The sequence below is a fragment of the Ooceraea biroi genome, chromosome 3 (genome assembly GCF_003672135.1).
Source record: "Ooceraea biroi isolate clonal line C1 chromosome 3, Obir_v5.4, whole genome shotgun sequence".
Lineage (NCBI taxonomy): Eukaryota > Metazoa > Arthropoda > Insecta > Hymenoptera > Formicidae > Ooceraea > Ooceraea biroi.
This window is the reverse complement of record NC_039508.1, coordinates 7,385,528-7,401,854: the sequence shown is the minus strand read 5'-3', so window position 1 is coordinate 7,401,854 and position 16,327 is coordinate 7,385,528. Positions and strand designations below refer to the sequence as shown.

Below are 16,327 nucleotides of genomic sequence, written 5' to 3'. Positions count from 1 at the left end.
ACCAGTCAAACCGAAAATCACCCCGCGTTTTTGAGAAATAAGATGGTGAGAACAGAAATTGAGGTATCTCCCAGAGAATGTCGGTTTGTGATACCAATCCAGACTGATGATCCCATGGTTAGAGAGTATAGAGATGTCAAGAAAGCTGATACTGTTATTCACGCTGTATTCTATTGTAAACTGAAGTCTATTGTCTATCTCCGATTTGTGATGATCTGTAATGATTTGCTGAACAAGATATTTACTCTTTCGTTCTTTAACTTGAAACAGGAAGATATTACATTGAAGATGGTCCAACGTTGTGACCGAAACGTTTGTATGATTTGAATTTGGATTTAAATAAATAAGAAGAACTGGACACCCAGCTTTGGCTCGTTGCCGTTGATTTACTTCGTTAAGGAAGAAGCCTTTTGATTAGAGAGCCTCTGGAAGGCCCAATCCTACCAACGTCGGTTAATTTTAACCGTAGTTTAACTCACTCTTCGTCTCTTCTTAACTACCTGCCTTAGAAAGAGACGAAGAATGAGTTAAACTACGGTTAAAATTAACCGACGTTGGTGGGATTGGGCCGAAGAGAAAGAGTGGCAAACTGGGTCACGTGATTCCTCTTCGCCTCTGATTGAATGGGGTGCTCTGAACTTCATGAATTGAAATTTTGGTATGGAGAAGAAATTTAAAGTGTTGATAGTTTATCATTTTTTGATTTTAATTTGTAATTTTAGTTTATAATTTGCACGAAAAATGGAACTCTGAAAATAGTATATATATTTGTAGTTTTATTCATGTATGTCAAATCGTAGAGGCAAATACTTTCAAGATTAATTAATAATATGTCACGGAGAGATCCGATTGTGTAATGCGATAAACTATCCACACCACGGCACAGTTTAACTATAACTAGTTACGACAGTAACGTCAGAACCTTTGATCTTTGTGTTACCCAGTCACCTGACCATTCGTCATGTTTTCGATAGTAGGAAACCGCCAAATTCAAAGTATTGAAATGAGTTACGGAAGACATAGTTCAAAAGTTTCTAACTATATAGATTTTTAATTGACAAAGTTGATAATACATAATAAAATAGGTACCTAGGTATAGTAATATATAAAAGAAGTCACGGAAAACGTTTAGAAAAAGTAACTAATAAATGAGGTTAACAAATATAATATAAATCAACACATTTTGGGTTGTAAAACATTTCTATTTCAAACTTTCAATATATGATTAGTTAACAGTTGTGACGGATAAAGTACTAAACATATATTTTCAATGTTAACAATGAAATATACAATTGTAAGAAATGAACAATATAATTGATAGGTGAACAATTATTGTTAAATCGAAAAATGAATAATGTACTTTACAAAACTAAAGTAGACATAGAAGTATTGTAATATCTACAAATGACGAGAACGTTGGCCTTGATGAAATTGTCCACTTGATCTGAGGCTGCTTGATTGTTTTCCTGCCATGATATTGTTACGTCCGGGCTGGTCACCCGGTGTAACGGAGTCGATCGCCTCAGCTGACAGTCAGCTGCGTGAGAAGACGCCGATCTCCGAGCGACGAAGTCTCCGAGCGACGGATAATAAACAAGGGAGAAGATCGAGTTGAAGCTCAGCTGCTATCCCAGCTGGACGTGTCGCGAGCTGCTCTGATTGCTTTATAAATACATCGCTTATCCGTAGAATAAAGTCCTGTTCTTTTCTAATAACGCGAGTGTTATTTCCGCGAGCGCGCGAGTGAAAGAGAGGGAGTAGTGAAGCGTGTGTGGAGCCGAGGCTGACCGGATACGTAACAATATTTCCTCTTGATGGTACTCGATGATAAAGCAATTGTTATTGTTATTTTGGAAAGGAGGGGAAGGAAATATAATCTTAACATCAGATCAATGTATAAAAACAATATTAATTTTATATTTTAATATATTGGGTTGGCCAAAAAGTAATTGCGTTTTTTTCCAATAGATGGACATACATGTCTTGAAATGTAACTAACTTTATTCTAAACCGCAAATTCATTATGTAGGTTAACAACTCACAGTTCGAGCCTGTTTTAGAAAAAGAAAGTACACGATTTTGTTAACAATTGTTTGTTTGCCGTCGATTTCAAAATGGAAAATCAAAAAGAACATTTTTGTCATATTTTGTTTTATTACTTCCGAAAAGGGAAAAACGCTGTGCAAGCTCATAAAAAGTTATGTGATATATATGGCGAAGATGTTTTAAAACTGCGGCAGTATCAAAATTGGTTTACTAAATTTCGATCTGGAGATTTTAATGTGAAAGATGCACCACGCTCAGGAAGGCCAATCGAAATTGATAATGACAAAATAAAGGCACTGATCGATTCCAATCGGCGTTTAACGACACGAGAGATTGCTGAGAATCTTAACATATCGAAATCGAGTGTTGAAAACCATTTAAAACGACTTGGATACATTAGTAAGCTCGATATTTGGGTACCACATGAGCTCAAAGAAATTCATCTCACTAAGCGTATTGACATCTGCGATTCTCTTTTGAAACGTGAGGAAAATGATCGATTTTTGAAAAGTATGATAACAGGCGACGAAAAATCGATCGTCTACAACAACGTCAAACGAAAAAGATCGTGGAGAAAGCGTGATGAACCTGCTCAAAGCACTTCAAAAGCAAATATTCACCAAAGAAAGATTATGCTGTCAGTCTGGTGGGACTTTAAAGGTATTGTGTATTTTGAGCTGCTTGCAAGGAATCAAACCATTAATTCAGACGTATACTGTCGTCAACTGGATAAATTAAATGATGCCATCAAACAGAAACGTCCAGAATTGGTGAATCGCAAAGGTGTTGTGTTTCACCATGATAACGCTAAACCACGTACAAGTTTGGTCACACGTCAAAAATTGTTGCAGCTTAGATGGGATGTGTTACCACATCCACCATATTCGCCAGACCTGGCACCATCAGATTACCATTTGTTTCGTTCTTTGCAAAACGCCTTGAATGGTAAAACCTTTACTGCTGATGAGGATATCAAATCGTTCTTGGAATTGTTTTTTGCTGAAAAAGATAAGAACTTTTCTGAGCGCGGAATCATGAAGTTGCCTGAAAAATGGCAAAAGATAATCAAACAAAATGGACAATATATTATTTAATAAAGTTTTTGTTTCCCATGAAAAATTCGCCTTTTATTTATATAAAAAAAAACGCAATTACTTTTTGGCCAACCCAATATATTTAATACTACAAATTGGCACTTGCATTGTTAACCGCTACTTATAATGTATAGGTCACAAAATTAAATTATTTTATCTAGAAAATGACGTATTCCTGAGGTAATTCTAAGACAATTTTTCCTGTAGCAAAATTTTGTCCGAAGCTTAGTTTTCAAGTTATAAGCGAAAATAGTTAGCAAATTACGGGCCGAGTACGGACGATACGCAGGGGCGGCGCAACTCACCGTCGACGCGGGCCCGATTACGCGATCAGCTGCTATCACGCAGTGGTACGCGCGCGCGCGCGCACACACACACACGCTCACACACTCTTACCTTATAAGATATTCGATGTCTTCATACTGTTGTAAAAGGCGAAGAATAAGTAAATGGCCCCACGATCGCGGATAACAATAAAATCACAAATTTACATGTAACACACTGAGTAATGAGTCACAAGTCTTTTTCTTTAATACATTGTATCACGTATTTACTCACGCACTCGATTAATTTATAAACGAATCTATCGGCTTATTATTCACTACCGATTAATTATTCGGCAACTGAGAATTACTCGACGAAAAAAACACATTAGGCACAATCACAGTAATCACTATCGAGGCAATTACGAACGAATCTGTTGTTTCATCACTATTCACAGTCCACCTCCGATCACTACCGATTCAATCACCACCGATTAATTAATTATTAAAGTTACTTGAAGGAAAGAAACGCGTTACATACACCGCGCAGTTACACGATGCGGAGACTGCTCGACGCGCGCGGCAACAGTCAATAAGGTTACGGTGGGTTATGTTTAAGGCGCGCTCGGCAGCGCACTCTCCCGTTTTGTGTTTGAGTGAGTGAGTGAGAGAGAGAGAGAGGCGGTGTATTCATTCCCAAAATTCTGACCGCATGAGAAAAATTCTTTTCTAAAGAATAGGGGCCGTTTTTCAAAGCAATCATTTCAATAACGTAACGATATGATTTTATGATTTTGATATTGATATTAATAAACACATTATGTTGATAATTATTTTCAAATAACAAAGAAGAATGAAGGTGTATTTTATGCATAATGCATCATTTCTTCTTGTTGTTCACTGAATATTAAACAAGGATAAATAATGCATTATGCGTGAAATGAAAATGCACTTTAAGAGTATAAGATTGATTATAAATATTGCGAGAACCGAAGCGTTTTGATCCCTCTCTTGGATTTTTTTATGTTTCTGCAACTGCAAAAGATGTTCCACGTTCAAATGCTTTGTTCGCTCTCAAAAGAGCGGATTTTTTTGGCTCGCTCTGAAAAGAGCGGATTGGACTCGAAAACTTTCATAGCAAGTGCTCGAAATGACCACCATCCATCCTGACGCAAGCTCTCATGCGTTTTGACAAATTTCTTGTGACGTCCTGCATTACATCTTCTTCGATGTCCCAAATGGCATGTCGGAGTCTTGTTTCCATATCGTCGACATCTTCCGGAAGCGTTTTATAAATTACTTCCTTGCAATAGCCCCACAAGAAAAAATCGAGAGGGTTGAGATCCGGAGATCTTGCGGGCCAAGGTATCGGGCCATACCGACCCATCCAGCGTCCAGGAAACTGGTCATTTAAAAAAGTTGTTACAACTCTAGCGTTGTGTGGCTCGGCACCGTCTTGTTGAAAAATAATTTTGTTTCTTTCCACCAACGGTACATCTTCTAAGAAATCTGGAAAGTTATCTCTTAGAAGCTCGACGTACGTTTGACCAGTTAACGTTTGTTGCGGAAGAACAATTGGACCAAGTATTTGTGTTCCCATTATTCCAGCCCACACATTTATCTTCCAAAGAGTTTGAAAGTTTCTAAGTCGTGTGACTCTGGGATTTTCGTCGCTCCAATAATGCATGTTGTGGGAATTATAAATTCCTTCCCGTGTGAATAGCGATTCATCGCTGAATATGATACGAGAAGGAAATCTGGGATCTCGATCTACTTCCGTTAGAAAATTTTCGCAGAACGTTTTTCTTCTTTGGTAATCTTCTGGTCGCAAATGTTGCACGCGTGTGTAGTGAAATGCGTGCAACTTTTCTTCCTTCAATATCCTCTGCACAGTTGCATAGGATAAATCTTGTGTCGAGCAACAACCCGAATGCTCTTTTCAGGATTATCCTCGAAAAAATGTATTACGTTCGCCACATTTCGTACATTTCTTGCCTCCCGATTTCTTCCAGTGTCGTGTTTGTTAGCAAGGACACTGCCGGTCTCGTGTAATCTTTGTGCCGCTCGACGTATGACGCGAGCCGATGGATGTCTTGCTCGGTTCGGATACAATTCGGTGTACCGTCTTGCAGCTACGTGGTACTGCCCATGACACTCGCCAAGTGCCATTAACATGTCATAATATTCTTCGTTGGTGTATGCCATTCTTCTAACGCTTCTTAACGCCTCTAATGATAATCGAAGGATTATTGATTGCAGTATTGATCGCTTCATTCTATTTATACGATCTTCGCGGGGGGTCGATGCCCCTTCCGCGACCCCCCTGACCAATCGCGGGTGTCCGCGACTCAGGGTCTCCGTGACTCGCGACTCGCGGACACCCGCGATTGGTCAGGGGGGTCGCGGAAGGGGCATCGACCCCCCGCGAAGATCGTATAAATAGAATGAAGCGATCAATACTGCAATCAATAATCCTTCGATTATCATTAGAGGCGTTAAGAAGCGTTAGAAGAATGGCATACACCAACGAAGAATATTATGACATGTTAATGGCACTTGGCGAGTGTCATGGGCAGTACCACGTAGCTGCAAGACGGTACACCGAATTGTATCCGAACCGAGCAAGACATCCATCGGCTCGCGTCATACGTCGAGCGGCACAAAGATTACACGAGACCGGCAGTGTCCTTGCTAACAAACACGACACTGGAAGAAATCGGGAGGCAAGAAATGTACGAAATGTGGCGAACGTAATACATTTTTTCGAGGATAATCCTGAAAAGAGCATTCGGGTTGTTGCTCGACACAAGATTTATCCTATGCAACTGTGCAGAGGATATTGAAGGAAGAAAAGTTGCACGCATTTCACTACACACGCGTGCAACATTTGCGACCAGAAGATTACCAAAGAAGAAAAACGTTCTGCGAAAATTTTCTAACGGAAGTAGATCGAGATCCCAGATTTCCTTCTCGTATCATATTCAGCGATGAATCGCTATTCACACGGGAAGGAATTTATAATTCCCACAACATGCATTATTGGAGCGACGAAAATCCCAGAGTCACACGACTTAGAAACTTTCAAACTCTTTGGAAGATAAATGTGTGGGCTGGAATAATGGGAACACAAATACTTGGTCCAATTGTTCTTCCGCAACAAACGTTAACTGGTCAAACGTACGTCGAGCTTCTAAGAGATAACTTTCCAGATTTCTTAGAAGATGTACCGTTGGTGGAAAGAAACAAAATTATTTTTCAACAAGACGGTGCCGAGCCACACAACGCTAGAGTTGTAACAACTTTTTTAAATGACCAGTTTCCTGGACGCTGGATGGGTCGGTATGGCCCGATACCTTGGCCCGCAAGATCTCCGGATCTCAACCCTCTCGATTTTTTCTTGTGGGGCTATTGCAAGGAAGTAATTTATAAAACGCTTCCGGAAGATGTCGACGATATGGAAACAAGACTCCGACATGCCATTTGGGACATCGAAGAAGATGTAATGCAGGACGTCACAAGAAATTTGTCAAAACGCATGAGAGCTTGCGTCAGGATGGATGGTGGTCATTTCGAGCACTTGCTATGAAAGTTTTCGAGTCCAATCCGCTCTTTTCAGAGCGAGCCAAAAAAATCCGCTCTTTTGAGAGCGAACAAAGCATTTGAACGTGGAACATCTTTTGCAGTTGCAGAAACATAAAAAAATCCAAGAGAGGGATCAAAACGCTTCGGTTCTCGCAATATTTATAATCAATCTTATACTCTTAAAGTGCATTTTCATTTCACGCATAATGCATTATTTATCCTTGTTTAATATTCAGTGAACAACAAGAAGAAATGATGCATTATGCATAAAATACACCTTCATTCTTCTTTGTTATTTGAAAATAATTATCAACATAATGTGTTTATTAATATCAATATCAAAATCATAAAATCATATCGTTACGTTATTGAAATGATTGCTTTGAAAAACGGCCCCTATTCTTTAGAAAAGAATTTTTCTCATGCGGTCAGAATTTTGGGAATGAATACACCGCCTCTCTCTCTCTCTCACTCACTCACTCAAACACAAAACGGGAGAGTGCGCTGCCGAGCGCGCCTTAAACATAACCCACCGTAACCTTATTGACTGTTGCCGCGCGCGTCGAGCAGTCTCCGCATCGTGTAACTGCGCGGTGTATGTAACGCGTTTCTTTCCTTCAAGTAACTTTAATAATTAATTAATCGGTGGTGATTGAATCGGTAGTGATCGGAGGTGGACTGTGAATAGTGATGAAACAACAGATTCGTTCGTAATTGCCTCGATAGTGATTACTGTGATTGTGCCTAATGTGTTTTTTTCGTCGAGTAATTCTCAGTTGCCGAATAATTAATCGGTAGTGAATAATATCGGTAGTGAATAATAAGCCGATAGATTCGTTTATAAATTAATCGAGTGCGTGAGTAAATACGTGATACAATGTATTAAAGAAAAAGACTTGTGACTCATTACTCAGTGTGTTACATGTAAATTTGTGATTTTATTGTTATCCGCGATCGTGGGGCCATTTACTTATTCTTCGCCTTTTACAACAGTATGAAGACATCGAATATCTTATAAGGTAAGAATGTGTGAGCGTGTGTGTGTGTGCGCGCGCGCGCGCGTACCACTGCGTGATAGCAGCTGATCGCGTAATCGGGCCCGCGTCGACGGTGAGTTGCGCCGCCCCTGCGTATCGTCCGTACTCGGCCCGTAATTTGCTAACTATTTTCGCTTATAACTTGAAAACTAAGCTTCGGACAAAATTTTGCTACAGGAAAAATTGTCTTAGAATTACCTCAGGAATACGTCATTTTAAGGACTGACGTTTGTTCTGAATCACCCTGTATATATATTTATTGTATATTACTTTGTGGAATAATGCAAGTGTCATTATTTGCCATAACATTTGGAGTGATTGCATTGGGTATAGCTCGAGACAAGAGTCTACTTCTTATATCATTGAGATACATGTTTTCATTGAAATGAACACTACAAATGCGATAATTTTTGTAAAGTTCGTCAGCGGTTCTATTAATCGTTCGATTGCAAACTTTGATCCATAATTTTGACCTTTTGTAAAAAAGCAATAAAAGCAATTGTAATATCATTATATTTACTATTACATCTATTCACATCTTTATTTACAGAAATATTTTACTTACATTTCTGGATCTTTTGGAAAACGAAAAACTTTATTCCTGGATTTCGTCCAGATATGTTCTTACACATGACACAAGAAAATCCACCTTTACCCATTATTATTTTTAAATAGGTGATACACTAAACACAAAAAAACACTAACAATGATCTTCACTAAAAATATTTCAGCATCACTTATGTAATGATTAACGTAATGAGAAATTAATAATATCACAATATAACCTACAAACATGCAGTATACTTCTTGACACCGCCATATTCTGGATAGTACAGTTGACGCATGCGTCAAGAAATACTATACGAAGAATTTCGCTGACTGTCGTAACTGGTTATAGTTAAACTGTGTCCACTTTCTGTGGATCTAGAGAACTACGAAGCCACATCCACTTTCGCACGGTGTACATCCACTTTACTGTCGATAAGTAGTTAATCGAATCGGTGCGAATGTGCCAACACATTAACAAACTGCTGAAAAGCGGCGAAAATTACATATGTTAATAACAATACGCGCATAGAGATGTGTTCACATCTATTTAGATATGTGTATTCGTGTAAAAAATACACAAATACAAAAATACGCAAAAATACACAATTCTAAGAAGAATTTATATAAAATATTATTAGGGTAAGAGGTACAGTTATTGATAGGGATACAGTTATTGACACATTAACTCTTTTAACTTAAATTTCTCGTCACATGCACGACGCCCGTACGTAAAGTTTATATGCTCCTACAAAGTACCTTTTCGCCAACAGATTTACTGAGTTATCTTAGATTTCTGTCATTGCGTTTCGAAGCGGTAGCAAAAACAATCACTGACCCACTCCTAGCGATGCTCCGAATAGATCAGTGCATGTTTTTGACACAATGGGTCTCAAACATTTATTCTTGTTTTCTATAATAAATATTACAGTATCCATTAATTTGGCGACGCTGATTTCTTTGTCAGGTAATTTATTGTGTTTTTTGTAAGATTTACCTCATATATTTAACCACACATATTTTACAGTCACCTTTACACAGTCTGAAAAACACCAGCAATCCGCGTCACATGTTGTCTGTAATGGCGTCGCAACGAACAAATTAGCCCATATTGCCGCCAGTCAATCGCGATGACGCTGGTCACATGACCTCGTCACAGTATAATGATATACAGTAGGGACATAGAGCGTCGGCACCTTTGATCTTTTTCAGCCGATCCGCCATGTCTTCGGGCGGCAAGTAGCGTATCAATAATATTAGAAACCACCGCTATCAGCAAATATTTTTCATGTGTTTTCTTTAAAAAAATTACATATTTTATAAATACATAAGTAATGCATACCTTTCTTTCTCTTTTGGAAAGCGAAAAAATGATATATTATCACTTAATCATCATTAATCATTGTGAAAACAATTTTGCACCGCACACACTCGATGTATTCTCTTAGGGTGAATTCACACCTTGGCAGAATAGCAGAAAACAGAAAAACAGAAGCCAATCAGAACTCGCGCTGGTAGTCGACAGTACATTCTGCTTTCTGCTTCTATCTTTCCGCAAAAGTTCGGGGACTGAAGAGATCCTAAAAACAGATAATTATCATTTTTCGAAGTATCATTACTGTAAAAGAAATTGGTATGTGAAAAAAACATAAATATAACTTTCTTATTATACAGGGTGTCCCGGGTTTTAACCGACAAACTGCGGGAGCATATTCTACTAGTGGAAATAAGAAAAAATTCTTATATCGAGTTTGCTTAGAAATGCTTTATTACAAAGTTATAAACCAATATTGAAAAGAAATATGAGATAAGTAACAACGGATTTTTTCACAAAAATAAAAATTATGTACGCAATGATTTAGTGACGCATTTCAAAATGTTGTCCTTGCACATCGATACAAGCTAGACATCGACGTAGTACAGAATTTGTTACAGTACGACATTCCTGAAAATTTTGTTGCATCTCAGTAACTGAATTAGTAATTCGTTGCTTTAAATCTTCAAGCGAGATTACTTCTGTACTGTAAACTTTATTTTTTAAAGTTCCCCATAAATAAAAATCAAGAGGCGTTAAATCGGGCGATCTTGGAGGCCAGAAAACCGGTCCTCCTCGACCAATCCACCTATGAGTATAATGTTCATCTAACCAGTTTCTAACTTGTCTAGCATAGTGCGATGGACAACCGTCTAACTGTATCCAGCTGTTTTAGCGAAGATTTAAGATTCTTTCCGAGCGTCGTCGGTGTCTTAGAGCTGAACGAACATCATCATATTCATTCATAGGTCGAAATGAACCCAAATTACGTAATTGCAAATGGGTATTACTAAACACAGAACTATCTGGTACTCTCCTGTTAGGAAATCTACGTTGATACTCTCGTACGGCAGCTCGTGCATTTCCGTCACAGAATCCGTACACGAAATGAATATCAGTGTATTCCTCATTTGAAAACACTTTTGGTATTCTGATAGTAATTGCTAGTTCACACGACGATTGAAATCTAACAGCTACTGTTGTGAAAGTAACAATCATACTGAATCGTTTCAACATAGTGAACATGAATACATGTGAATACACATAACATAAACATCTTCGACCTTCCAAATTCTACACTATGTTCCGTTGTTACTTATCTCATATTTCTTTTCAATATTGGTTTATAACTTTGTAATAAAGCATTTCTAAGCAAACTCGATATAAGAATTTTTTCTTATTTCCACTAGTAGAATATGCTCCCGCAGTTTGTCGGTTAAAACCCGGGACACCCTGTATATATAACTTGATCATAAGAATATAACATCTATTGTTATTCATAATTTGTAATTACTTTAAGTTAAAATATTTTATATTTTTAGGTTAAATATTTTTATATTTTTAAAATAAACTTCCTATAATAAGTTTTATACTATTTTTTAATGTATTTCAAAATTTGTAGATATTATGTGCGAGGAAAATTCACACTTCGACAGTGAAATGGAGATATTCTCTCCGACTCACAGTTACGTAGAATGCAATGATGATATGCAATGTGATAGATATTTATATCCAGGTAAGTAAAACGATTAATTCGTGCAAATATTTATTTTCTTTTAATAAACTTATTAATATTTATTAAAATATCTGTATATTACGTATAAACATATATACTGATGACAGAAAAGACTTATGATACTCAGAAAAATATGGAAGGTGAAAAAGAATTTATGAGTGAAGTACCTGAGCAAGATGAGAATACCAGCTATATTGACGTATGTGGAACTATTCAAGATTTTACTGAACTACTTATTAGCGAAGTTCAGAAACGTCCTGCATTGTACAATATCAAATCATCAATCCAAAGCAGGAGTCGAGTTATTGTTAATCAAATGTGGCAAGAGATTTTTGAAATTTTTGAAGGTACATATAACAAATACAATAAACATGTATGAATAAAACTTATGAATAATGTGCACTAGCATTTTATTAGTGGTCAACTAACCAATTTAGACTATTTAAATAGACTAAAAGACTAATAATAATAAAGTATGATGTTTGAAAATTTTCATTTAGATTTTATTATGTTATCAGACAAGCTATGAAAGCTATCACAAAAAGCCTGTTCACCTTGTGTGTGACTATTAAAATTATTATTATTATTATAATTTTATATAGGCCAGATACCAGTCGAAGAATTAAAAAGAAGCTGGAAAATTCAACGTGATCGATATATGAGGATTCGAAGTGATATGAAAAAAAAACCACGCAGTGGATCATCTGCGGCAACCAAAAAACATCCAAACTATAAATATTATAAATTAATATCATTTTTAGATGATAGTATGGAACAGCGAAAGTAAGTTATATTTTGATTAACATTAGAATTGATGTTAAAAAATTGATGTTAAATGAGACACTAATTCCTATTTTATAATTTATTTTAGGCATGTATCGAATATGTTTTAATATAAAATCACAGCCGCTTACTTCATCATCACATTATAATACTTCACAAATAAAAACTTCTCACGTTGACAATCTGCTTCCGTCATGCACTACTCAGGTTCAATCTCCGCTTACATCACCTACACAGCTGATTTTTCACCATCCAAAACGATTTCTCAGTCTTCATCATCTTCCTCATTGACAAGTTCCGCAAGTCATAATTTTACCAAATCATCAAGTACAGGCTTTAAAAATCCAAATTTTAAAATCTTTTAAATTAATATTAATGATAATAATTTGTAATTATATGTTGTTTTTTCTATTTTAGAACACGTCCGACGATCTTCCACCATTGAAGATGAATTATTACGTGGACTTGCAATATTAAAAGAACCAACACCACCTGCAGCAACAGACTCGATAGATCTATTTTGTCGCAGCATTGCAGATACTTTACGGAAGCTAGATCTGAAAAGCAGATTATCAGCTGAAATGGAAATAATACAGTTACTCCATGATAAGTTTTAAAAGATTCAAAAATATATTGTTTTTATTATAATAATATTAAGAAATATATAGCAATATTATTAATATTAAAAAAAGAATTTTTAGTTTTCGTTATGTGATTAAAGAATTTATTATGTGTTTAGTTTATAACTATAACAAATGTACTTAATTGTTGAATATTACATTTTATTTTATTTTATTAGTTTAATAGACGAAAAAATATGTTCCTTTTTTTAAGATTATGATATTTATTTTAGAACGTTTAGTACAGATAAAAATGTTATACAAAATACTCTTATTCTTTTACATTCAGTTTTGCACATGGATACATACATTACCTACATACATGAGTTTATTAATAAAACAATGTTTTCTTAACATGTACATGTTTTTTTAAATAAAGTCATGTTTATGTTACATGTTATTATTCTGAACAGCTTCGTATTGCCAAAATACCGCTCCTTCATTCATGAAATAATTAACAAATTTATTTCTTATTGTTACAGCATTACGTTGTTCATTTACATCGATGTTAGCAATATTTCTCACAGCTCCATGTTCATTGTATTCCATTCTATCAAACATATATCGTCGTTCATTCACGGGTCTCCTTAACTCATTCTTTATTAAAAAATTATGAAGACAAATCGATGCCTTAATAATATTATCGACAGTCTTCAAAGATGCTATAATTGGTTTACGGAATATTCGCCATCGAGATGCTAAAATACCAAATGCGCTTTCAATTATACGCCGTGCTCGACTTAATCGATAATTAAAGATTCTTCTTTCATAAGTCAGAGATTTGTGAGGAAATGGCCGCATCATGTATGTTTTTAATGCGAACGCTTCATCTCCCACCAAAACAAATGGTAAAATACAATTCTCTGAAATATTTTCAGGAGGAGGCACATTTAATAGATTATTTTCAAAAGCAATGCCAATGTCACTTCTTTGAAATATTCCTCCATCGCTCTGGCGCCCTTCTGCTCCAATATCGACAAGAGTAAAAGAGTAATTTGCATCACAGATAGCCAACAATACTATACTATAACTTGCTTGATAATTATAAAATGTAGAACTAGAATGAGCAGGTGCCTAAAATATTATATTTATTTATATGAGTGACCAACAAATATAAAAACATATTTATTTACCTGAATAACAATATGTTTCCCGTCTATCGCTCCAATACAATTAACAAAATTCCACATATTGTTAAATTCGTTAGCTATTCTCTTCCAGTCATTTTCTCTTGGTTGTTTAAGGACAATTGGTTGTAAAATATTCCAAATTGCTGTAGTAGTCTCTAATATTATATTCGATACTGTACTTTGGCCTATTCGAAACTGATAACTAAGTGATACCATCCTATCCCCACATGCAAGATAGCTGCAGATAGCAATTTATTAAATATTATAAGTAATATATAGGTTAATAAATAATTAATATATCTTTAATAAGTTTTCTTACCGTAATGTTACAGCAAGTCTTGTTATTGCTGGTATAGGTGTACGAAGTATAGTTTCTTGCTTCGTTATATATGGTCCAATGAGACCAAGTAAACAGTCAAATTGTTCTGGTGTCATTCAGAAATAGTTCACAAATTTAGTAGGTTGCGTCAAACGCATTTCTTTAATAAGTCTTTGTGCACCAACTTCGTCTCTTTGTTTTTCATTGAATATACTTCGTACCCAAACAGTACGTCTTTTTAATATTCTTCGACGTTTCAATAATAAATAGGCATATAATGTGAAGAAAAACCTACGATATTTATTATTATGATATTCTTCCATTGTTTTAATATATTTCCAGACACTTAAATTTTAATATGTAATTATTCTTAACATTAAAAATAAAATTCACGGAACTCAGGTTATAGGAAACAGGTTATAATCACGTTATAGGAAAGATCAATGTGAATAAACAGAATAACAGAAAAGCAGAAAGCAGAAACTGTCGACTACCAGCGCGAATTCTGATTGGCTTCTGCTTTTCTGCTTTCTGCTATTCTGCCAAGGTGTGAATCCGCCCTTAGACATTGTTTTTAACAAAAGCACAAAACAAACAATACAATACAATATGCGAATTTTTATGTTTGGTTATGTTTCTCTATCTATATGTGATCACGTTACGGAGATAATGTGCGTTCTTTACTTTAAACGGGATTGGAAGCCGCCCAAGAACATGGCCGCTTGGGATGCGCAAGCAAATCTGCGCGGCTGACTCGAAAACGGGTGCTTGTCCCTACTGTGTATCCTTATACTGTGACCTCGTGTCGCCTCTCTCTCCTAGAGGCTCTCTAGTCGCCATATTCAATCAAATATACCAGAAACGCTTATTCACGGTTGCTTTATAAATAGCATGGATACTGCTCAGTTGCTTTGAGTTTCTCAGTTTTTATATATTAAAATAGATTAATTATTTTTCAAGTATTACGGTGTCCAAATATTAATTTATTGCCAGCTACTGTATATAAATTGGCGGAACCAATCAGAAATCACTTAGGTGGTGTCCAGACTCTTATTATAGGGACACTAGGTTCCACCAACGTTGCTTAAGGGGATACTGGAGTCGTCTATATTACCGGCGGAATCGGTGATTTTTCTGCACACTAATCTTTTTATTAGTTGCACAGAATAATAATTCCGTCTCCACTATTAAAGTACACACAGTAATGAACTGTAAGCTGGTCGATTTTATCTTACAAACGAGGAAAAGTTAAAAAATTACAGTTTTGTTATCGGCTTGTGACATAACCTCAAAATGATGCGCTAACATACTTGTTTAATATTTTTGTTTTGCAGTTTATACGCCTAAACTAAGACCAGCTTACATTCAGGACAGGATCAAGGAATATTATGAAACTTTTAGAAATGAATTTAAAAGCCTAGTAAATAAGATTAGCGTGCAGGAAAATTTCGTGCATATATGAATGTGAAAAATGCAGTGAAAAGTCGAGGTAAAGGATAAAACAGAGCACAAGATTAGGTTCTTGATATCGTGGAAAAGGATTTCTTTCATCGGGCAAAAGGATTTTTCATTCTGCGCAATCAATGAAAAGATTTATTTAAAAAACTCTTTCATTCCGTCGGTAATACAGACGTCGCGAAGGAGTTTACTAGCCACTTCAGGATCTCCTTAAGGGGGTCCCGGAGTCGTCTGTATTACCAGCGGAATAAATGATTTTTTTTCTAAAGAATTCTTTTCATTGTTTGCACAGAATAAAAAATCCTTTTCTACGATTAAAATACACACAATAATGAACTGTGGACAACAAGACTTTATGTTCAAAACGGAAAAAAGTTTGGCAATTACAATTTTCTACTT

At 36.0% G+C, this 16,327-nt stretch overlaps 2 protein-coding genes across 9 annotated transcripts; one reads left to right on the top strand and one right to left on the bottom strand.

Annotated features, from left to right (window-relative positions):
• Positions 1-998: 998 nt before the first annotated feature.
• LOC105280915 lies at positions 999-13,427 on the top strand. 5 transcript variants are annotated; one of them, XM_026968263.1, is made up of 5 exons: positions 999-1,817; positions 11,505-11,618; positions 11,726-11,965; positions 12,221-12,401; positions 12,819-13,427. In XM_026968263.1, exons 2-5 carry the CDS (start codon positions 11,510-11,512, stop codon positions 12,844-12,846), a joined length of 558 nt encoding a protein of 185 aa, XP_026824064.1. In that variant the 5' UTR covers positions 999-1,817; positions 11,505-11,509; the 3' UTR covers positions 12,847-13,427. The 5 variants fall into 5 exon arrangements, with proteins under 5 accessions (XP_026824064.1, XP_026824062.1, XP_026824061.1 ...); XM_026968261.1 differs by lacking the exon at positions 999-1,817 and adding an exon at positions 10,078-10,201 and having other exon boundaries at positions 12,819-13,421; XM_026968260.1 differs by lacking the exon at positions 999-1,817 and adding an exon at positions 10,854-10,886.
• LOC105280914 (putative nuclease HARBI1) lies at positions 13,235-15,135 on the bottom strand. 4 transcript variants are annotated; one of them, XM_026968254.1, is made up of 4 exons: positions 14,869-15,135; positions 14,471-14,761; positions 14,155-14,389; positions 13,235-14,095 (listed from the first exon to the last, which is right to left on the bottom strand). In XM_026968254.1, the coding sequence occupies exons 2-4, from the start codon at positions 14,584-14,586 to the stop codon at positions 13,412-13,414; spliced, it is 1,035 nt and encodes a 344-aa protein (XP_026824055.1). In that variant the 5' UTR covers positions 14,587-14,761; positions 14,869-15,135; the 3' UTR covers positions 13,235-13,411. The 4 variants fall into 4 exon arrangements, with proteins under 4 accessions (XP_026824055.1, XP_026824056.1, XP_026824058.1 ...); XM_026968255.1 differs by having other exon boundaries at positions 14,898-15,135; XM_026968257.1 differs by having other exon boundaries at positions 14,965-15,135.
• Positions 15,136-16,327: the final 1,192 nt, after the last annotated feature.